The following is a 22,857-nucleotide window of genomic DNA, read 5'->3' on the forward strand; positions in this document are numbered from 1 at the left end:
TTCTACAAAGCAGTGGTTTTCCCCTAATGTGCATATTTATAGTGTGAGATTTTGTGCCTGTAAGTTGCTTTGGGGTCATTAATTTAGGTTTTTCTTTTTTTAACTTTTTATTATACCCTAACTTTAAACCTTTCGAGGTGATGCCGATACAGGTGGGAAGCACTTATCTGGTTCAGTGTCTGTCATGTGTTTTGGGCATGACCCGTAGTAAGAATTCCATCTTGCATTGCAACCCAGGAATATATACATCCACACAAATATATGAATGTCTAATACAAAGGATTCATAAAACAATATTTGCTCATACTCTGATTTTTTTTTCTGTTCTATTTAATTAAAAAATGCTGGTCAACATGTATTAAATAGAATTTATAACCTAATGGGTTGCTACCTGTAGCTGGAAAACTCTTTCTTTTTACAGAAAGAAAGAGGCACAGAAGAAAGTGGGACTTGCTCAAGGTTTTCTGGTCTCCCATATAGTGGGGGTCCACTGGGTCTTCTTTCCTTCAGGGCCAGCCTGTGCACTGCCTGCAGAGGCCCTGTGCTCCTGACGTACCCCAGAAAACCACCCCAACTCTCTCTTATCCTAGATGCGTCTGATGGAGGAAGAGTTACGGGACTACCAGCGAGCTCAGGATGAAGCGCTCACGAAAAGGCAGCTCCTGGAGCAGACGCTGAAGGACCTGGAGTACGAGCTGGAGGCCAAGAGTCACCTCAAAGATGACCGCGGCAGACTGGTCAAGCAGATGGAGGTCTGTGGGCTGCACAGCGTGAGCCGGGGGGGCAGTGGAGAGCAAGTCTGGAGCACCAGGGAGGCAGCCTCTCTGCTCAGACCTCAGCCTTTGGGCAGCTTGGGTTTTGTTCTGTCCAACAGCCAGGTGTTAGTGAGGCTATTTCTTGATCTGAAAAAGAAGCTGGTAGTTCCTAGACTCCTAGGACATGGGAGCTGGGAGGAATGATGGACATAATTAGTCTGATGTCCTCATTGTCCTGAAGAGGAAATGGAACAGATTCCCAGAGAGGTTAGGATTTTGCGTAAGGGCACAGATAGTTCCTTTTCTGTTTGTTCTTTGGGGGCAGTGCTTCCAACAAGACTGTTGCATGTCCAGAGAGGGCAGAGATGTGCCTTGGGCACAAACAACCTGCCTCCTAGTGGTCCTCAGCCCTCGTGTGCCACACCACATACTCCATTCTTGTTTCCTGTTTCTGGTCTATTTTCCCTTGCAGGTTATCTGGCTTTGCCAGAGCTGGCAGCAAACTGTGCCTCAGTTTGTTGTTGTATACTCAGTATATACATGGACCAAGACAGTGTATGGGAAAGGGCTCAATGCAGTCACCAGATGGGGGTGATTTGTTCACAAGCGGAAAACACAGCATACTGGAAAAACATAAATGAAGTAATAGAATCTAAGTATGAACAATCCACTGAAAATGACAAGAAGAACCTTAAAATATGTCCACTTGAACTTTTAAAAAGAAAAATTCTCAAGAACAAAACTAACCCCAAATCAGAGACACACACACCACCACCACCACCACCGCCCCCTGCGGAGCTTAGAGACAGATAAAGACACTAAAAAATAAGGCTTTGGCTTTTGGGAGAAGTTAAAATTGTCAAGGTTTTGATAAAAGACAGACAGTGCTCAAGGCCAGGGAGAGATGGCTGAATTCAAAATCAATGGAATTCCTGATTCAACTTTGCAAATAAACAGAAATAACTTTTTAAAACCTCAAGGGGACTTAGTAGCAGTTTATATCTAGGGAGCGTTGTTTCAGTCATTGAAGATTTTATTAGATGGGCCTTTTTTAGAGACTAGAATAACCTGATTACAGTTTTATTACTCTTTTGCAAGATTGCTGTATATTTTGCTAATGTCCTTGTTCTGATCTCTTTAGGGGAGGCAATTTTAAGGCAAGCTAAGGTCAGCCCAGTTAACTACAAACTGATGATTCTGGGACCTGAACAGCCTGGTTAAAAACAAGCTAAAGCTGCTTCAGGCAAATGGGCTCTGGCCTGGACCCCCGAACGCCCCTGCTGGGTTCTGTGTAGTGCGGGTTTTAGGGAGGAAGAGAGCCCTGTCAAGAGTTGCTATTAGCTGAAGATTGGGTTGTCAGGTCACTTCCCTCTAGAATATCCTGACTAAAAAGAACATTTCCTTTGGCTGACTGAAGGTCTAGAAGCAGTAGCCTAGCTAAGCTTTATCTGCACCTCTGCAATATTTTAGATATTCCTCCATTAATTAATTACAAAATGAATAGCTCTCGAGGCCCAGCCACCTGAGGGCTGTGTCTTCACCTAAGAGGCAGCTGGCAGGACTGCCTTGCTGTGACTAATGTCTAGCCTGTTACTTCCCTAGCACTTAACTTAATTCTCAAAACTCAGGAGGCCTCCCAAGGATGGACATTTTCTGTAAACTCAGAAACTCAGGGGGCTGTTGTATGTAAATGCAGCTCTTGTGATTTCTGACTATAGTAAAATTGGCCTTGGAGGAATCGGGAACCACTGAACAAACAGGAGGCTTCAGTGCAGGACCCGGCTCTGTTCAAAGTTGGCCTTTGGGACGCTTGGCTCGTGCGAGAGAGCTTGTCAGTGTCCCTGTAGGTTTCGGTCACTACCAGGGAGGCCATTCCCAGACATTCAGTCATTCACAGGAGTTCTCTGCATTTTATTTTTGGTGCTTGCAGAGGCATCCATTGCCTGTCAATCGACTTTGGCAATTGCACAGACAATATGTATATACAAATGCTGTAAGGTCATGTTTAAAACTCAGATTGCCAACTGCTTTTTTAGCATCAGTGGCTCTGAGTTTACCCAGACATGTGACAAATTGGCTGGTGACAGGAGAAATACATGCACAAACCCCACAACCCTCTAGTTCTACGTGGGGTGGTTTGTGTTAGGCGGCTTTTTCCATATACCAAACTACTTTAAAATACTTTTCTCTTAACACTCAATTATGTTAAATTAGGAGCCATCGAGGAAGACACAAATTTTTATTCTTATGTAATGATGAGTTTAGCAGAACTGGTCAGCCTGTCTTTGTGCAAATCCAGTGCAGATTGGGGAGCGCACAGTGCGAAGTGCATGGTGTTCCTTAGAGGAGAGGGGCAAGTGCAAGAGGCTGCTATAGACTGTGCTCCTGCAAGGCTCTTGGAAATCCTGAGCAGGAGGGAGGCCAGACAGTGTCCTGAGCATGACGTGTGTAGAGAAATGTTCCTTGTGCGGTATCTCCGCTCCCACATTGTCTTTTTATTTATTTATTTATTTATTTATTTTTGAGACAGAGTCTCACTCTGTTGCCTGGGCTAGAGTGCCGTGGCATCTGCGTAACTCACAGCAACCTCAAACTCCTGGGCTCAAGCAGTCCTACTGCCTCAGCCTCCTGAGTAACTGGGACTACAGGCATGCGCCACCATGCCTGGCTAATTTTTTCTATGTATATTTTTTTAGCTGTCCAAATCATTTCTTTCTATTTTTAGTAGAGACGGGGTCTTGCTCTTGCTCAGGCTGGTCTCGAACTCCTGACCTCAAGCGATCCTCCCTCCTCGGCCTCCCAGAGTGCTAGGCCACATTGTCTTTTATTTGTTTTATTTTTAAATTTTTTTCCATGTTGTCTTTTAACAGGCTTGGGTGGATCTGTCTGAAGTTACTGGTTCATAGAAAAAAAAAAAGACTTGAAGGAAATATGCTAAAATATCCTTAGTGTCTGTGTTAGGATTTGGAGTAATATTTTTTCTTCTCTTCTGTGTTTTCTACACACATGGTTCTATTTTACATTGCAAAAATCATAAAACACACAGTTTTAAAAATATCTGCTTTGGGCAGTATAAGAAATAGATAGATCATTTTTCCAAACCCTGATGATACTCAACTCTCAATTGTCCTTGGGGTTTTCCTTCCCTAGGGCTGTCCTTGCCCCTAATCCTGCTTGGTGCAAGTCAAATAGGCTGTGTTTGTGACTTTTTCCTAGGACAAGGTGTCTCAGCTGGAGATGGAACTGGAAGAAGAAAGAAACAACTCGGATTTGCTGTCGGAGAGGATCTCTCGGAGCAGGGAACAGGTACTGTCCTGCAGCCGAGCCATGAGCGGATTGTCCCGTGTGGAAAGGAGGCGTGAGAGGTGGAACCTGAGGATTCCGTTAGAGCAGGGAGGGAAAGTTCATGTGCTGCAGAAATGGATGGAAGATTGGTTAGTCTTCACCATAATGAGCCACCAGGAGAGAGGGATAATAAATAACATGAAGCAGAAAGTGGAAGTTTCCGGAGTGGTTGTGAATAACCATCTGTTAGCCCTAATAGGCAAAGTGCTTTTAGAGCTGAGGCTCAAGTATCATTAGTTCAACAAGAAATTGTGTCAAATTTGGTTAGCTGGCACTATGTTTGGTGGACAGAAAGTAAACTCTCGGATACAGCTTTTTCTTTTAAGAACTTTACAAGCTATTTAGCAATATATATGCTAATGTATTGCATTATACATTAGCTCCATATACCTACAGAGCATTCACAGTATGGTGAAATTACCCTCCAAGTGAGTGCTTTTTGCAGCTTTGAAAGGAGTTTCACTTATATTTGATCTTTATGGCACCACTATGAGACAGTCAGGGTGAGTTCTCGTTTTCCCATTGTAGATGACAGAACAAATTTCCCAAGCTACATGCATTAGCATCCCAAGATTTTTGGATTTTGTTTCCATTTTTTAATCAAGTGAAGGTTCTGAGTGGCTATATGATTGATGTACTGGGAGTGGCAAGGGTGGAGGAGAGCGGTCACGTTGCTGGAAAGTGGTGGCCCTGTTAATTAGTTTCCATGTCCCCGGTGCACGCCCAAACCACTTGACAGATAAAATATGGAAACATCTGGGGACAAGGATTCAGAACATTAAGTGGCAGTTTTGAAGAGAATTAATTTGTATTCTCTAATCGCAGCCTTTCGTTGACACAGTACCTGTGGATACAGGTAGAAATTTCTGATAGGATGTGCTTTCAAGGACCGCTCACTCAGGTGTATGTCTAGGGCCTTAAAATGGTGCCAGAGGAACTGAACATTAACATTTAAAAAGTCCTTCACATCTTCCTTGACTAAGTAGGCATTTTCCTGATTAAAAGATAAAAACAAAACCTAAAAACTTTGGAATGACACTGAGTATAGATTAGGAAATTATCTGATGAAGGGTTAAAATGTCAAATCTGAAATACAAGTAATTTGGTCAGAATCTTCCCTATTCACAAGGGCACTTTTCCTCTGGTCTCTGTTCTGCTTACTCGCTAAAGCGTGTTTCCCTCTGCTCAGGGTGACCAAGAACTAGAAGTCCCAGTGCACAGGGATAACACCATGAGTTGGCAGCCCCCGGCCAAAGTTGAATGTGAATCACTGGCGTCCTTTCCATATCTCGTGTGTCCTGTTGACAGTCTTCTTTGCAAACAAGCGTGAACTTCATGCTACTGTGCTCCTGAGAGCAAAGGAAATTGCAACCCCAGGCTCTATCCACCTTCCCCGCTGAGTGTGGGTTCTGTCTGCATGTTCCGGGGCTGTGCTAATAGCATTCTTCTGGAGGGGTGGCAGCCTGAGCTTCAGAGGTTTAGAAAGGGACTTTCCTGAAAACCAAAACTCCACATGGAGCACTCAACCTTGACATTTCCACCCCACCCCCACCAAAGTCCTTACCGAAGTGTGTGTTTTCTAAGGTCTCTCACCGGAATAAAGGCTGTTTTGTTATGAGTTCCTGCCAGCTTGGCTAAGTAGCTGCATTACCAGAGGACTTTCGGGACCTGCTAAGCATTCACAATGACAGAATCAGTGACCGTGGGTTTGTTTTGCCAGCGTTTCTTGTGACTTATGCAGAAAGGAATGGTGGGAAAGTATGTTATCCTATCAATAACCAGGCAGTTAAAACAGACTTTGAGTCCCATGTTTTACACCAAAAACAAAACACAGACACACTGAACCAGAACGCGCTGGCCTCCCTCGGCTCGGCCGATGGCCCAGCACTGAGAACTGATCACTTAGATAGCTGGTCCCACAATTGTTTGGGGCCCTTCTTTTTCCTCTCAACTGAGCACTTGGATCGTGGGGCATAGAAGTGCTGCCTGTGATGTGGTCAAGCTTGAAAATGTTTCCACTGCGCCAAGAACTTGAAGTAAGTTTAGGGAGGAAGTTAAGGGAACGCGCATGATCTGCTGGAACGAGCACTGGACTGGGAGTCCCAGTCCTGGCTCCTGCACTAGTCCCATGGAGTTCAGGGAAGGTCCCAGCCTTCCAGGGGATTTCTGAAGGCTTTTCTAAGCTCTAACATTGAAATGCTGTGAGAAGGATTTCAACCAACAGTGTCTGATTCAGCTTTTCATTTCTTCTAGTCTCTCCCTGTATCTGAGTTATGTGCCTGAAAGGATGAGTCCCACAAATGTCTACAGCCTCTTCCCTGATTAATTCTCTTTCCCTCTTCTATTTTCTTACTTCTCACTGCATTATCTGGCATAGGGAGGGTAAAGCCTGGTGTTAGCTGTAAGTGGAAAAATTAAGCATCATGTTCAAATGGACATAGGAATTGGTAAAACCGTGAAACAAAAGCCCTAAGATATTCCAGATCACAAAGTTCCATAAAAAATAAATAAATAACAAAAATTTAAAAAGTAAAAATAAAAAAAAAATTTTAAAAAGAAGAACAAAAACCCTGAGATAAAATGATATCTCCTGATTGAGTTCTGAGAGCTTCTCCTCTGGCCTCTACTACCTCCTGGTTTGTAAGGGAGGTCAAAGAAATCGGTTGAACCAATACCTGCCTCCCTGGGAAGCATTTAATGTTCATTCAATGTTGGGGTTGATGCAAGACTTATTTGCTGCCTCTTAAAGTGAAGGCTCTATGGAGAGGACCTTGGGTGTAGACAGATGGGCCCTGATCCTGAAGCCATTTCAGTCCACTTAGGACCACGTGCCTGCTGCTTTCCTGCCAGAATCAGAGTGAGAAAATGCCAGGCTTAAGAGGCTTTTTCCCCTCCCTCCTCAAATGCTGACCTTATGACACCTCCTGAACAACGATGTCCCCTAAAGAACAGGAAATAGTGACTGTTACCTCAAACCCAATTAATAGCGTCGGCCCTGGATCCCTAGCAGACTGCTACTAACCACTGAAAAGGGAAGCCAGGGGGAATTCTATTTTTTGGATCTTGGTCTATTTAAGTTAAAAAGTTAAAACTTACAGCTCTCTACTTAAACTCAGAATTGTCACAAGCTCCTTTTCTGAAATCTTTGCTTCCTTCAAACATCTCCCATTCTTTTTCCTAGTCTTAGAGATAGGGCTTAAGTGAAGGAGGCAGGAAAAAGGTTTTCCAGCAATGTTAGCAGATGGCCAACCCCTCCCACAGATTCTTAGATCTGGCGAGGACCTCAGAGTCCAACTCTTCAGACTTCTTGGAATGGATGGGAGACTTAAGGCCCACAGCCAGCTGGTGATTTAGCTGCAGCGCTGGCCTTAGGTTCCCAACACAGTGCTCTATCTACCGGTGCTTGCAAAATATAATGAATACATACTGTGTACATGGCACTGCAGTAGCTACAAAATGACCCAAAGTGGTCCCTGTCCTTGAGGTGCTATGGTTTGTTTGGGAGATGGGCCAGACCTCAAAAATGGATAACTAACAATAAAAGTTATCAGATACTAAATGCCAAGTGAAGGATTCAAGCAGCACATGAGGGAAAGCCCATCGTATTAATAACGAGGGTGACCATGGGAGAGTTTCTAGGGGAAGGTGGACCTGGAGTCCGCTTTGAAGAAACGGTTAGATTTGGACAAACCACGAGGAGTGGGAATGGAAGCCTGGATAGAAGGAATGTTGTGAACAGAGGCTGGGAGGTAGGAATATATACAGGATTTGGAGGAGCAGTGAATGAACGAGTGTGGCTCGTCGGGTTTCCGGTTTCCACAAGGGAACAACAAAAGGAGGTGGGTTTGGAGGGGCAGATTGAGAGTTTTGAATGGCCCTACCCTGAAGACAGTGGGGAGCCATCGAAGGATGTTGAGCAGAACGGTGAAGCACACACAGTGTTCTAGAAGATGAAGGTGTCAGGGGTAAGGACTGGAGAAGGCGGGATTGGGAGGAGGCTTCCACGGGGCTGTCCCAGGGCCAGGGCACAGGAAAGGCAGTGCGAGACAGAGCATTCGTGCCTCTGGTGTTTCTTTCTCTTTCTCGTGTATACATTTGACACTCACTAAATGCTAACCAATTATTCATAAGTTCTCAGCCTTTCTAAGGCCCTTTTCCTCCATACATGCTCAGGATAGTTTTATTCAGGGAATCCTAATTGAGAGGAAAGTTTTTCAGACCTCTTGGATGCTTGGCCTTGGGTACCAGCTCTGGCCGATATGAAGAAGAAGGGATGGGCTTGGATTTGATAAAGTGATACCTTCTTTTATAAAACGTAGGTGAGGAGTATTTGTTTTCTCACCCAAATATAGTTTCACCATATACAGAATGGTTTCTGATTGACTTCTATAGAAGAAAAATTCAATTAAACAGTGGATATTTTACTGGCTTTTGGTCTGTTTAAATCCAGAGAAGTCCCTTTTCCTCTCCTTCTATTTATGACAACTGCCATCCTTACCAGGGATTCCCTAAATGCTAGGTGCTGTGCCGTGTGCCTGACATGCTTGCATGTTGCTCTCAGGTGAAGTGACTTCTTAGGGTCGCACAGCTTGGAAGAGGTGGAGCCACAATCTGACTCCAAAGCCTCCTGCCTCCATCAGACTACGTAAGGGTCTTAAAGCCCACCCCTCCAAGTACATTTGGGCCTCTGCACCCAAGTTAAAAATGGTGTCATGTTGTTTCTTAAAACGGATGAGGATTTAAGTTCGCCTGATCCTTTGCTGGCTCCCCATGAGTACAGAATTCAAATAGCCAAACAGCGGTCTGGCTTGGTGTGTGCTAAACATGCCCAGCAGGCTGGTGTCCTGGCCCAGTGGCCACTGCTGTCGTTGCTGGTGGCTGGGAGCAAACAGTTAACAGCAGAGCCGGGCCTGACTGGGGATGCAGGCGTTCTCTTGGCCGGGGAGGCCACGATGGCCCAGCCTCGTGCAGAGATGATTCATCCGGCCCAGGCAGCTGGCAGGCAGCAGGAAAAATACCAACTTGAGCTTTGGGTGGCTTCACAGTCTTGCCAGGGGCTGAGCAAGGCTGCCTTGTTGCCTTGGCAACTGCAGGCTAAATCCTAGTGATAAAGTTGCGGGCTCCTACGACTTTTGGGAACTGCTCCTCAGTGGCCGGTTCACACCTGCTCCTCTGTCAGCATCGGGCGGGGGATGCGGCTGCCAGTAAATGAGCCGGTGCAAGCCAGCGAGCGAAAGATCAAAGGGGGGTTTCTTCTCTCTTTTCTTGTTTTTAAATTAAAATGATCCTGATCTCAGAACCACCTCCTCTTGTATTGGCTGCTCAAACACCCAGTGTGTACAGTTGATTTATAATAATTTTCCTTTCTTGTGATTAGATATCATTTTTAATGCCAGCCAGGAGGGTAGGCTTGCCAGTCTCTTTGCAGCCCAATGATAAACACAGGTGATGGGTGAAATATTGTTATTAGCCATCATAAATATCTCTGGCTTTTCATTAATCCAAAAGGCAGCTGTTTCTAATCCTGAGAGCTGGCTCGAGTCTTGGGTATCTCTGACATGAAACCCACTGGAATCCGATACTGTTATTTCCGATCAAAATGCTCAGGGCTTAGCATTCTTCCAATCCAGCTGTGATAAACTTTTGCCTTTAGCTCCTGTTCTGTTTTTAATTTGACTGGGAAGTTTTCGTTCAGGCTATTTAATATAGTTGAAAAATAAACAGCACATAAAGCACTAAGCTTATATAAAGAAATATTTTCTCAGCCTCAAGTTTACTTCCCTGGTCCAAAAAAGGAGGCTGGCCAAGCCAGGCCAGAGGCTTTTCTTTTCTTTTTTTTTTTTTTTTCTTTTCTTGCCAGTGTGGGCTCCGGGTAAGAGGAATTTTATTGGGAATATTCCCAAGTCAGTGGGCCCAGTCTTAGGGATGACTGTATTGAGCTCAGCTAACAGCAGCACACGTAGAATACTTCTGGGCTTATGGTGAAACCTGGCCTTCTTGGGGCATTGTCCATAGCGCCACGTAGTATTCCTTGCATAAGGCTCTGTGTGGTGGATTAATTTTAGAATTTGGTGTCAGGCTGCCCCTTTTGAAGTATTGAAGGAAGCCTATTATGTTTGCCAAAAGCCTTGGTTTGCAAAGGCCCAAGAAAAATTGACTTCCCGGTCACAGTAACTGTTCAGTTCTATGGTCACACCTTTATTCCTTCCTGTTCTTCCCTCTGATTTATATTATACTTACATTTTAATAGCCACATTTTGAGGGGAGGTGGAGTCTAAGTAATTACTTTTTTTCCTTTGGAGAGTCACCATTTGTCTGGGGCTCTCCAGGGAGGTCTCGAACCTGCAGGGTCCCTGGGGATGCTGCCATGGTCAGTGCTCCTCCGCACAGGGAGGTCTGTTTCCTGGTGGGATCCAGATTTTTCAGCTGATGGCTCTGAAGGTGCAAGACTGTGGCTGGTGGCTCCTTCTTTAAGTTGTGGGCTTTGTCCTGAAACCCCACCTGGGCCCGGTGCTGCCTGACCCCTTGGCAACCCTGGAGCCGCTCTCGCTCTCGATGTCTCTGCCTCACGCCATTGCAGACGCTGCCTCCTCTGGGCTCCGAAGTCCCTGCCTAACTCTCCCTCCTTGTAGGGTTTCCCTTTCCCCTGACAGACCAGGTGCCACAGGTTTGTGGAGAGACAGTGGCGAGGGGAAACAGCGCATATGATTTTCACTCAGAGGCCCCGGGTGGAATCCCAAAGCTGCCCCCGCTCACTCTGACTCCAGCACGTTTCCAAACGGGATCCCGTCTGCCTCAGAGTTCCTGCTCAGTGCCTGGCTCGAGGAGGCTCTTGAGTCTTGGGTGTCCCCACTGGGTCCCCAGGCCCGGAGCACAGCTTCGACGAGAGCCTTGCTCGGGTCTGCCAGCCTTTTATTGTCTTCTGGAGGCCTCCCTCCAGCCCTCTGAGCTGCAGGATCCTGCCTCCCCCCCCAGCCCTGGGGTGTCCTTTCTCCTCAGCTCAGAGAAAGAGGTTTACAACCTGCTCTCAGGCACAGGCATGGATCCCCTTGCCTGGTGGGTGGGTTCCCTGCCACACTCCCTTCTGAGGCTTCTCCCGTCACCTGCTGTCAGGGGCGGGGCCTCTCTCTTGCACATCCCTCTGCACCCTCTGCAGCCCTTCCAGCCCTGTGGCACCTTCGCCTCCAGCCCCCCAAGCTCCACAGGTGGGCTCCCCCCTCTGCTGAGCGTTCCAGAGCAAACTTGATCCTGCCCAGCCCGGGTGTCTCCCCTGCAGTCCTCCCTCTGCCTGACCATCCTCGGTCCTCGCCTTCCTTGGCTTTGACATAGGTCAGTGTCCTGGTTTTCTCCCTGCCTCCCCTGACACGGGCAGGGCTCCCCAGGGCACACTCCTGGATCCTCTTCCTTCTTCCTCTATTTCTCCTTGGTGAGCTCCTCTGTCCTTTGGCTTCAGCTGGCCTCACAGTTGGGTCTCAGCTTAGTGTCCTTCTCCCTGGAAGCTTTTGCTGGCCTTCCCAGTCTGGGCTGTAACCCAGTGTGGCCCGTCCCAGCACACTGTCCCTCCCTGGTGTGGTGACATCGGCCACATGTACAGGCTTGTTCATGTGTCCCCTGCTAAGAGGACAGTGCTTGGGTCTTTTTGTCACAGTGTCTGGCATAGGACCGATGATATAGTCTGACCTTCACGCACACACTCACTTTCGCCTTGACAAAGTGTGTTTTTCCCAGGGGGAAACCTCTAACAGTTGGAGAGATGGGGTGGCCGCTCTGCCGAGGGACGGAGGCAGGGGGGGCCTCTGGCTTTCACAGAAGGAGGGCCACACAGCACCCTGGAGTGCAGAGGAGGCACCAGAATGTGTCTTCATTGTGTCAGAGGCCAGCTCGAAGGCCCTCAGAGGTGTCTCATTCAAGTCCCTTGCTCAGGGACAAGGAGCCTGCATCCCAGAGGAGAGATGAACAAGGTCATGGGCGAGTGAATGGCAGAGCTTGTCTGTTTAATTGCTTCCCGTCATAGTGAAAGTTTAACCGTGTCCTCAGCAAAGCGCTGGCCTCTGCCCCAGGGGTGTGACCGGCCGCTTCCCCGGGAGGGGCGTCCCAGTCCCGTGGCCCTGCATTCTGATGACCTCCTTGCTCGGGGCGGTGGTGGCTGGTCGGAAAGCCATGCTCGGAGCCGGGCCGTGAGCCCGCATTCGTTACCCGTGGACTTTGTGCTTATGTAACACTCACAGGAATCATTCGGTGCCCTCCGTGCAGCATGTGACCTCGGAGGGCTCGGCCGGCAGGGTGGCAGCGGCCGCGGGCGGAGGTCACGCTCTCTGCCCGCTCACCCTGCGAGTGGCTGGCATTCTTCCCGTGCCCTGCGCGGGCATGCCCCGACTGGCCTGCCCTCTGTGGCTTGGATGTCACAGCCGTGTTTGAACTCTAGGCCTGTTTGAACCCTTTCACCTAGTTGCTCCAGAGAGACAGAGCGGGTGAAGCAGCGGGCAACGAGCAGGTCGGCCTGGGTTCTGGCGCTGCTCCCGCCGGCGGCTTCTGTAACGCCCTGGGCTGCTATTTCCTCTGCTGAAAATTCTGAACCTCCGTGACTCAGAAGCCTGCCAGGCAGAAATTCGAAAGTTCAAGCATTTTTGGGACCACACAGTAGCCCCTCACCTAGAGGCGGAGGCACAGCTTCCCCCTGGCGCTGGCGGCCCCCGTACCTGGGCCCTGCCCGACCCGCCAGCCGCACCGTGCTGCGCGTGTCATTCTGTGCACACACCACAGCCGGGACCGCGGGAGCCAAGGAGCAAATGCACGCCGTCCTCTCACTATCCCCGGGACCCCCGTTCTTTCTCCAGGGGGAACGGTGGAGCACGAGGATGCTCATACAGGTGGTGAAATTCAACCTGAGGCCAGGCCAGGAGAGCCTGTGTCAAATGCTCCCCAGGCCCCGGTGTCCAGGGATGCCGGAATTTGTTTTTCATCTTTAAGAAAGAAAGGGTGGTTTTATTTTATTGGCTTCCTTGATTCTCCTGGCTTCTTCAGGCCGCCCTCTGCTGGACAGTGCTGGCTCCTGCACAAGCCCACTGGGACGGGGAGAGGAGCCGCCTACAGTCAGGCGGTGGGATTTCTTCCCCGCTCTGCTTGCTAGGCTCCTGTCCCCAGGATAGAAGTAATGCTTAGCCTTTGTCAGGCCACCTGAGGCTGCCCGGGGTGTTCTTGTGGCTTCTGTTTCCGGCATAAGAAAGGGGAAATCCCCCTGTATCTGAGATAAGCTCACTGGGAAGCCCTTTGTGGAGTTTGAACTTATAATGCAGCAGTCAGAAGCTCAGGTGACTCCTAGCTCTCCTATTCCTAGTTATGCAGATCTTGCGCAAGTTGGGCGACTACCTCAACTGGGAAAGTCATCTGGGACTGCCCTGGTGTTAGCATTGAGATGTCCTGAGAACATCCTCAGTCCCAGGTAAACTTGGGCGGTTGGTTACTCTGGGAGTTGATTCACTTCTCTAAGCCCCTCTCGCCCCCCTTTTTTTTTTGAGACAAAGCCTTGCTGCGCTGCCCAGGCTAGAGTGTAGTGCTATCATCGTAGCTCACTGCAACCTCAAACTCCTGGGCTCAGGCGATCCTCCTACTTCAGCCTCCCGGATAGCTGGGACCACAGGCATGCACCACAACGCCTGGCTAATTTTTCTATTTTTGGTAGAAATGGGGTCTCGCTCTTGCTCAGGCTGGTCTCAAACACCTGAGCTCAAGAGATCCCTGCACCTCAGCCTCCTAAAATGCTAGGATTACAGGCATGAGCCACTGTGGCGGGCCAACTTCTTCAAGCCTTAATGTCCTCAGCAGAGATAATATTACCTACTTCTTAGGGTTGTTCGGGGATGTCATAGGTGTGTGTGGAGTCTAAGCACGTGTGTCAGTTCTCTAGAGCTGCCGTAGTAAAGTACCACAAACGAGTGTCTTCGAACTATAGAAATGTATTGCCTCATCGTTCTGGAGGGTATAAATCTGAAATCAAAGTGCTAACAGAGCCTTACCGCCTCTGACACCTGTAGGGGAATTCTCATGTGCCTCTTCCTGGCTTCTGGTGGTTTGCTGGCAATCTGCGGTGTTCCTGGGCTCATAGACACACGCTAATCCCCATCTTCACAGGGCATTCTCTCTGTGTCTCTCGTCACGTGGTGATCTTCCCTCTGTGTGTGTCTGTTTCTGCATCCAAATTTCCCCTTTTTTCTTAATAAGGACACCAGTGATAGTGGACTAGGGCCCATAATGGCCTCATTTTAACTTGACCCTGTCTGGTGGCCCCTTTCATGAAGAGGAGTCGACTTGGTGGTTGGAATTCAGTTCCTGGGAACCATTTCAGTACAGCGGATATCGGAAAAACCCCATTAACTTCTGGGCTCTTATTCTTCTTGCTACAGATGGAGCAGGTGAGGAATGAGCTGCTTCAGGAGAGAGCCACGAGGCAAGACCTGGAGTGCGACAAGATTTCCTTGGAGCGACAGGTGAGAGCAGCCGCCCTTGAGCCCCTCCCCGCCCCTTAGCCCCCCACCTGTGGCTTTGGACTAGAACCCCTCGGAGGTGCCTCCTTTGCTCAGCTCCGAAGAGCTTTGGGGTGTAACTTATCTGACAGAGACAGGAGGTTCTAAGGCCTTTTCCAGAGAGGTTTCTCCCAGTCATATTAATTCTGCTTGCAAGTTTGGGAGCTGCAGGGAAGAGGAATTGCAAGTGTTCTAGAACCTAAAGAAAGCTAAATTCTAATGTAAAGAGAATGAAAAAGAGTGGCTAAGAAAGCTTAACTGGACCATTATTTTGTTTACATACTGTTCATGTCAATTCTTCACAGACTATGATCCTGGAAGGAGCCTATTTCTTCTGTCCCCTGTAAAAAGACAAGGCCAAACCCGTCTGAGGTTCCAGAGTCTTAGGACATGCCAAAGATTTCATTCAGGCCTATGAGGGAATGCGATAGAATCTCTTCTTTTGGTCTGCTAGGACCTCAGTTCATGGGTTTCCCCTGGAAACATCTCTGGGGTCCCCAGGCCATGCAGCCCGGTGTGGACAGAGCCTTGTCGCTGGCACCACCCAGACCCCAGGCTCCACCCCGTGTTCTGTTCTGTGCTGCTCTGCACAGAGAGTGTGGCAGACACACAGCTCCTCACAGTCTCCCTGTCTGATTCCAGAACAAGGACTTAAAGAGCCGCATCGTCCACCTGGAAGGTTCCTATAGATCCAGCAAAGAGGGGCTGGTGGTGCAGATGGAGGCCAGGATCGCGGAGCTAGAGGACCGTCTCGAGAGCGAGGAGAGGTGAGCCTGGCCGCCTGCAGTGCAGAGGCCCCGGCGGGCAGTGGTAACCACACTACAACGTGCGTTCACATTTGGTATCTCTTCTCACCTTCATAAGCCTGTGAGGAAGGCACAGCAAGCACAATCTTGCTGTTATTGGTTCCATTTTACAGATGAGAAAACTGAGACCCATCAAAATAAGTGACTTGAGCCTGGCTGAATACTGGACTCCCACTCTTCAGTCCATAGCTTTTCCACTCGACCTGCTGCTCCTTTCCCAGCCCCTAAATAGGACAGGCTGCCTTGGAAGCCACTGAGTTTGAGCCAGATTAGGGCCCAGGGGCTGACTCTGCCTGGTGACCCGGTGTATTTAAGCAGAGGCCGATTGGCTGCTGTCAGAGGAGGGGCAGGTTCCCCTACAGTGTGGAAGAGGGGTGTGGAGTCAGGTGACCACACTCCTTTCCAACACTTGATCCTCTGCAGCTAACTCTGTGGGCCAGCACCAGGTTGAACTTGACCATCATGGCCCCTCGCCTTCCTAGAAAGGGATGTGGTGCGTGTGCATGCAACACTTCACATTATCTATTTTTTTAGTAGGACTTTTAGGGAGTTGGACCAGAGCAGCCTGGAGTAGACTCAGGGCAGTTCTAGTCCCCGCTCAGCCCCTCACTGGCTCTGCAGCCCTGGGCAAGTCAGTCCTCTTCTCAGAGCCCCCGTCCTCTTGCACAGTTGTGTTTCTCTGGCCCTGAGCAGTGAGCTGGCCGGGCAGCCCTGGCTGGAGCTTCCCCCGCTCTGCAGCCGGGGCTGGGCCCTCGCAGGCTGGGGATGAGAGGGTCCTCGCTTCTGCCTCCCCCGCTTTCCAGGGACCGGGCCAACCTGCAGCTCAACAACCGGCGGCTGGAGCGGAAAGTGAAGGAGCTGGTGATGCAGGTGGACGATGAGCACCTGTCACTGACGGATCAGAAGGACCAGGTGGGGCTGCCCTGTGTGTTCACAGATGAGAGTGTGTCTCAGGCTGGGGACGCAAGGGGGGCCGATTCCTCCCTTTCTGATTACCTGTTACATTGTAGAGTTGGGACTTTCTAGCCTACTTAAGTAGGGGATTTCAGCAAACTTTAAACCCTGAATTTGGCCTTTAGACACTCACCTGGGCATGGTTGCCTGGTCGCCCATGTCTCGGTTGCCTGGGGAGGAGGGGGCTGGCCTGGGGGCATCTGCACACCGGGCTATTCCTCCTCCGGCCGGGCCAGGCCAGCACCCCGCACTCACAGGTGTCCTCCCTCCCGGTGCAGCTGAGCTTGCGCTTGAAAGCAATGAAGCGGCAGGTGGAGGAGGCTGAAGAGGAAATTGACAGACTGGAAAGTTCTAAGAAGAAGCTGCAGAGGGAGCTGGAGGAGCAGATGGATGTGAACGAACAGCTGCAGGGGCAGCTCAACTCCATGAAGAAGGACTTGAGGTGGGCACACGCAGCGGCCCCTCAGGGGCGCATAACCCCGACATCTGAGCTGTGCTGGATGCTTTCAGAGCAGGCTCACTCCTGTTGTCTCAAGCTGGTTCCTAGTGTTGCTTTCGGGGTCATCCCATCCCCGAAATGAGATGAAGGTGGCTGTGTCCACTTTGGTCACCCTACGTGTCATCCTGGTACCAAAGCCCCAGTGTCACCTGGGCTGGTGTTATCCCTGTTAATGATAAGGGGAAACTGAGGCTCAGAGCAGGTAAGCCTAGCTCACACCACCATGGCAGGGCAGTTCCTGGACCAGCCTGCTTTTGTCTGACTTAAGGAGAAATAAAGTGTGGCTTTGCTTTGTATCCCCACGAGAACTAGGATATCCCAAGCCTGGTTTCAGGAGACAGCAGCTCTCCAGAGCTCCTCTGCTGTGGTCCTACGGATTGGGTGGGGGGCTGCGTGGGTTGCTTTCTCTGCCCAGGGCCACTGCCTGGGGCACCGAGGCGAGGGGGTGAGATTCGGTTCATGCTCGGAGAGCTGAGCCTTTCTTGGCATCTGGCTGTGACCTGGGACTTCAGCACATTGAGAATCCTGTAAAGCAGTCCTCTCTACGGGAAAACTGGCCCCGAGATCAGCATTAGGGTGCAACCTTTAAGGGACACCAAAAATCCCAGTAATCTAAATAGATAACATTTTAATGCAACATTTTAAAAAATATGAATGCATACAGTCCATGGTGAGCAAGATATCAAAATTTTAAATTGACATGATCAAAAACAGCAGCCTACTGAGCCATAAGGAGCTTGGGCGAAAGAGGAAGTCAGTAATGTGGTGCTGTCCTGGCCCAGCCCACCCTGTCCACACCAGCTGCCCGTGCTAAAGAGGTGCAGTTGGCTCCCTGTGGCTGAAGCAACCATGGGGTGCGACCTGTCAAGTTCATGTGCTTATGTGCCACTCAGTGGGGCAGAGGGACAGATTCTTCCTTCATCTGCACACCAGCGATGAGTCCCAGCCCAGGGCCAAAACACACCCCTTGTTGTCTCCACAGACTTAAGAAGCTGCCCAGCAAAGTGCTGGATGACATGGATGACGATGATGACCTCAGCACAGATGGGGGGAGCCTCTATGAGGCACCGCTGAGCTACACCTTCCCCAAGGACAGCGCCACCATCAGCCAGATCTGAGACTGCTTCCACAGCCATTGAAGTGGCCGTCATTCCTGGCAGGAGCTCTGCAGCCGCCCAGGGCTGGCTGCAGAGACCCATTGCCTCCTGTTCACACAGCTTCCCAGTTCTTCAATGCTGCCTTCCTCCCCGGGGTCTCTCCATGGGGCTCAGGGAGCTGCTGAAGTTTAAGATGATCGGATGCCTGAGGAGTGGGGGCCGCTACCCGTTGGGGTGTTCTGGAAAACATGCTTTGGTTCTGCACCGCCGTCTGCCGTCACCGTTTGCATTGCTTCTCCTGCTCTCCTCCTTCCTCCTCCCTCCTCCCTCCTCTCTCCTCCCTCCTCCCGCCAAGAAAAAGGGTCCAAAGGCTCGTTGTTACTGAGCAGCTGTGGTGCAGAGGTTGTACATATTTTAAACCAGCCCCTCTCCCAGGCTGCTGCTGTTCCGTTTGCAGTGTTACAGAGGCTTCGCAGGGTGGCTTATTTGTAAAGTTCACACATCTGTGTCAAGTATTCTTTTTTAAAATATGAAGCTACTAGATTTTAAGTATTAAGGAGCAGAGGTGAGAGGGAGAAAGCAGACTAAAGACCGCTTTGGGAACTGGAGTTGGAGAGAAGGAATTGTAGTGATAGTGGACGATTAACACTGAGGATGGAAGTTCAGATGATCGGGCAAACGACTCGCTGGCAGAGGGAGAGAAAGTCAGAAGGTCACTCGTGTCTGTGGGCTGCAGCTATGGCCTTGGTTGCTTATTTTATCTAGAATTTTATTATAACTTCTGAACCATGCTAAGACCAATTCTCACTCACCAACTGCAATTCCTTTACATGGCAGGGAGGAGGAGACTTATCGGTGAGGTGTTTATCGAATGCTGTGGTTTCTGGAAGGACAAGGCCCTCTTGTGTCTTGCTGGCCCTGCCCTCCCATAGCAGGCCTCCCGGCTATACCCCTGGGGCCCCTGGTGAGGTGGTGGTGGGATGGGGGACTGGGAGGGTGTGGGGGATGAGGGTCATGGGGCAGGTCATGGGGGAAGGGAGATGAGAGAGGGGACAGGCAGGCAGGTATGGGTGTGGGGATGGATGTGAGAAGGAAGCCAGAGAAGTTCCTGAAAGCTGGGGGGATGTGTAGGCAAGAGGTGGGTTTAGTGGGATCTCAGGTTTATGTCAAGGAAGCGAGGGAAGGAAACAGATGTCAGGCAGAGGTGTGTCTGTGCAAACTGGAGGTTTCCTTCCAGCTTCCTGGGACAAAGGGACATCGCCAGCAGCGGCCATGTGACTGGGAAGGGGTGTGGTCTGGGGGCAAGGCCAGGTGGCTGGGGTGGAATCACAGGGACCGTGGCATTGGGAGAATGCAGGGCATCCTGGTACTTCCTCTTGGCCTTCCTGTGTCACCTTGCACCAGGACAGTCCCCAGGCGTGGCCACAGGCCAGGTCCAGTCACAGCTGGGCCTCCACAGGTCAGGGTAGGGGGCAGATAGCTCAGTAGGGAAGTGGCCAGGGAGAGGGCCCTGTGGGTTGGTCCCATGTGTGGGGCAGAGATGGCAGTGTTCAGCTGTGTCACAGTGTCCCCAAGCATCCCAATAGACGGAGGCCTGTGGACCAGAGAACTCCATGACTGTTGCCATGGGGTCCCACCTACCCTGGGTCACAGAGCCCATCTGCAGGATTCAGAGAGGTCAGCCCAGTTTAAGAGTGGGCGTCTGGAGCCAGAGAGCCAAGCCTTCTTCCACCTCTGCCAGAGTCACCCCAACCACAACCGGGGGTGATTCTTGCCTCTGCTTACTCATTGGAGGTGTGGAGAGATTCCTCCCTTTAGCCATCCATTCATTTAGCAAATATTTTTTGGCACCTATGATGTGTCAGGCACTGGGAATATGGCAGTGAATAAAACAGGTAAAACGCCCCCCACTCCTGGAGCTGCATCTGGGGAAGGGGTGATAGACAATAATCAAAGACATCGACACAGGCTGAGCACCTCTGCACACAGCCCTGGAGCCCCTCTGTCCTCTTGGGGACATGACAAGCCTGGCTCACTGGAACTCACAGAGATTCTTTGACCCCCCCCCCCCAATCTGTTCTTTATTTGCCTGGGGCTCCCACTATCATTATATATTTGCCAATAACCCTGCCTAGGAATGCCTCAGCCCCGCCCCTAACCAGAGCGGTGGGATACTACAGGTGCAAGGCCTTTGGGATGAGTGTCTGCTGGGTGAGAAGGCAGCTGCCCCCCATTCCGGCCAATTCTTTCTGGTGCCGCGAGGCTGCTACAGGAAGCAGAACCATCCGTGCAAATTGAAGAGAGGTCACCATTCAAAACACTTGTGTCATCCCCCTAAAAATAGGCTGTTGTAAATTCTAACGATCGTGCTACCCTGCACTGCCACAGAGCTGGCAGCGAGCTGGACGTGCAGTGTGGCAGGCGGGAAGGACACTGGCCTGGAAGTTGAGAGAGGGGTTTTCAAGTCCCTACTGGTGTCCCCTCCCTAGTGACCTTGACAGGGCGCTCGCTTGCGCTCAGAGCCGTGGGTCGCCTGGGACGAGGTGAGGATTAGGGCCTGAGGTCCTTTCCACATCTAACATGATATCTTTCTTTGATTTTATTATTAACATATGTACATTTTTTTCCTGTTTATTGCTTTAAGAACTAACCCTGCTCAAGAGTTTTTTCTTTAGTTTAAAAAGAAAAAAATTATTTTATGTACAAACACATACATGGCCAAATGCAATGCAGAGAAGACAATCATCATGTATCTTTTATAATTTTTTCCCCCTGCTTCTGAGTATCATTCTACAACGCCAGTTGGCTTATTCTGTTGGGTTTCTGCTTTTTGGGTGTGGGTTGGTGGCTTTGCGTTGGCTTGGGGAAGAGACATTCTTGTTGCAGCTACCTCCATGTGAGTGAATTCCTGGATAAAGCAAGACTTACTTTCAATAAACTCTGTCACCCAGCGAGAATCTTGACTCTTCCATTATTTTGACTTCCCTGTTTTCTCCAGAGCTTGGCTCTGCTGGGAGCTTCTGGAGGCAGTGGAACTTGGTGGCTGGCGTTCCGGGCCTGGGGGCAGTTTCTGCAATGGCAGGGTGGGAAGCGGTCAGTGATGACTGCTGAGGGAGGAATGGCCCTGGGTGCTTGTAATGTTCTGAGAAACCCAAACTGCCCATTGGGGAAAATAGCAAAACAGGAACCATGTTCACTGTTAATGACAGAATCAACGGGCACCTGTTTACCCCTCCGTCCTAAATTCCAGCGGCACGCTGTCTCTCCCGGTCTCACAGCCGGCCAACAGCAGGCACCATGGGCGCCATCTTGTAGGAAACAAAGCAACTTCTCCATGGAAGGGACACACTGGGATCATTCTGTTTGTCCTCAGGTCTGTTCTTCGCCCTGCCCTCTGGAGGCTGATGCGTAATGGCCCTGGGTTCCCTCAGGGACCAATGGCCACTCTGGTGGGGTCTGGCAGGCAGAGGTCTGGGCATTTGTCCGTCACTCCCTGTCTGTGCAGCACTTTCAGGTGGGCTGCCCAGCATTGTTGGGTGCCCTCCTGTCCTCGTGCCTCCAGTGCTAAAGGCACTGGCTGCCGCCTGCTGTTCCTCTGGGTCCCTGCTGTGGTGGGTCCCTGCCACGCTGCCCGCCTGCCCACGAGCCCTTGGCCGAGCCGCTGCGGCTGACCGCTGTTTCCTGGCCAGAGCCCTGTCGGGGTGGATGTAAACATCCCAACCATCCGGCTGTCCTGCGGCCGTCGACTCCCCCTGTCTAACCAGAAGGAGCATCCCAAATGTAAATGAGGTTTTCTAGTCTTAATAAATCCTCAAAGTCTTTGCATAAATTGTTTGCTTTTTTCTTAAAGTCAGGTATGTTGAGGCATAATTTAATCATTTGTAGTAAAAGTCACCATTTTTAGTGTCATTTGCTTTGAGACTGTATTTAGGCCTCTTTATTTTGCCTCTGTGCCAGGGCCCTCTTGGGAACAGGAGCGTCTTCGAGGCTACCTTGCCAGCGGCCGCGGAGGAAGGTGGCGGGAGGCCCAGGGCCAAAGGAAGAAGCCGGCCCAGGCCTGCGGCTGGGCTCGTTTCCTCCGCATTCCCGGCATTCCTTCTTTGAACTTGTGGATAGTTACTGGAGAGCCTGTCTTTGTTCAAAGACTCTCATTAGCCAGAAAGTTTTCTCTTCTAAATTTGCAAATGATAGAAATGGCTCTGGCTCCACTGCAAGTTCCTATCAGGGGCTTAACAGCCCCAAATCCAGAAATTCCATTCTTTGCAGAGGGATCAGCGCCTGGCCCTGCTGTCACAGCCGCCAGAGATACCAGAGACACCGCGCTGGGGAGCATCGCCGACTGTCACGTGCACGACTGAGGCCCACCCAAGATTCCAGCGACAAAGAGCAGCTGGAGTGTGTGCCCCTGGCTGGGTTATGAAGGCAGAGAAGGCTCCAGAAAGGCAATTCAGAAAGACATCATCCTGCAGAATCCGGCTTGGCCTCACATACATTGTCAACAACTCCTCCTCCTCTGGGATGAGGTTTGCTGGGTAAACACAAACAATTTTAGGAGAAAGGCAGAAACTTTGGCCTTTTTGACTCTTAAGGAAGCTGAGACTTGGGGAAATGGGGCATTTTGTCATCAGTCACACATGGAGTAAGTAGCCGGCCCACGAGTAGCACCTGCCAGCCCGGTTTCAGCCACAGTCCGGGACCTTTAGGAGTTTACAGTCTAGTTACAAAGTGGTTTTTAAACTCAATGGAAATTGGATATATTAAGTCCTTCGCGTATTTATGCCACACCAAATAGGTCTGTTTTTCCTTGTGATTTCCCCGAGACCATCCACATAGGATCCAACAGCTAACAGGTGTGTTGAGCACTTGCTTGCCACGTAC

General features: G+C 50.1%; 1 protein-coding gene across 1 annotated transcript in view; it reads left to right on the forward strand.

Annotated features, from left to right (window-relative positions):
- Positions 1 to 20,936, forward strand: part of CGNL1 (cingulin like 1) — a 159,221-nt gene extending 138,285 nt beyond the window's left edge. The window contains exons 13-19 of the mRNA XM_045530064.1: positions 591 to 752; positions 3,972 to 4,061; positions 14,504 to 14,587; positions 15,266 to 15,390; positions 16,233 to 16,341; positions 16,662 to 16,825; positions 17,865 to 20,936. Coding sequence (XP_045386020.1) covers positions 591 to 752; positions 3,972 to 4,061; positions 14,504 to 14,587; positions 15,266 to 15,390; positions 16,233 to 16,341; positions 16,662 to 16,825; positions 17,865 to 18,000 — 870 coding nt within the window. The 3' untranslated portion in view covers positions 18,001 to 20,936. The remainder of the gene's footprint in view (positions 1 to 590; positions 753 to 3,971; positions 4,062 to 14,503; positions 14,588 to 15,265; positions 15,391 to 16,232; positions 16,342 to 16,661; positions 16,826 to 17,864) is intronic.
- The last annotated feature ends 1,921 nt before the right edge of the window (positions 20,937 to 22,857 follow it).

The sequence above is a fragment of the Lemur catta genome, chromosome 1, assembly GCF_020740605.2.
Source record: "Lemur catta isolate mLemCat1 chromosome 1, mLemCat1.pri, whole genome shotgun sequence".
Lineage (NCBI taxonomy): Eukaryota > Metazoa > Chordata > Mammalia > Primates > Lemuridae > Lemur > Lemur catta.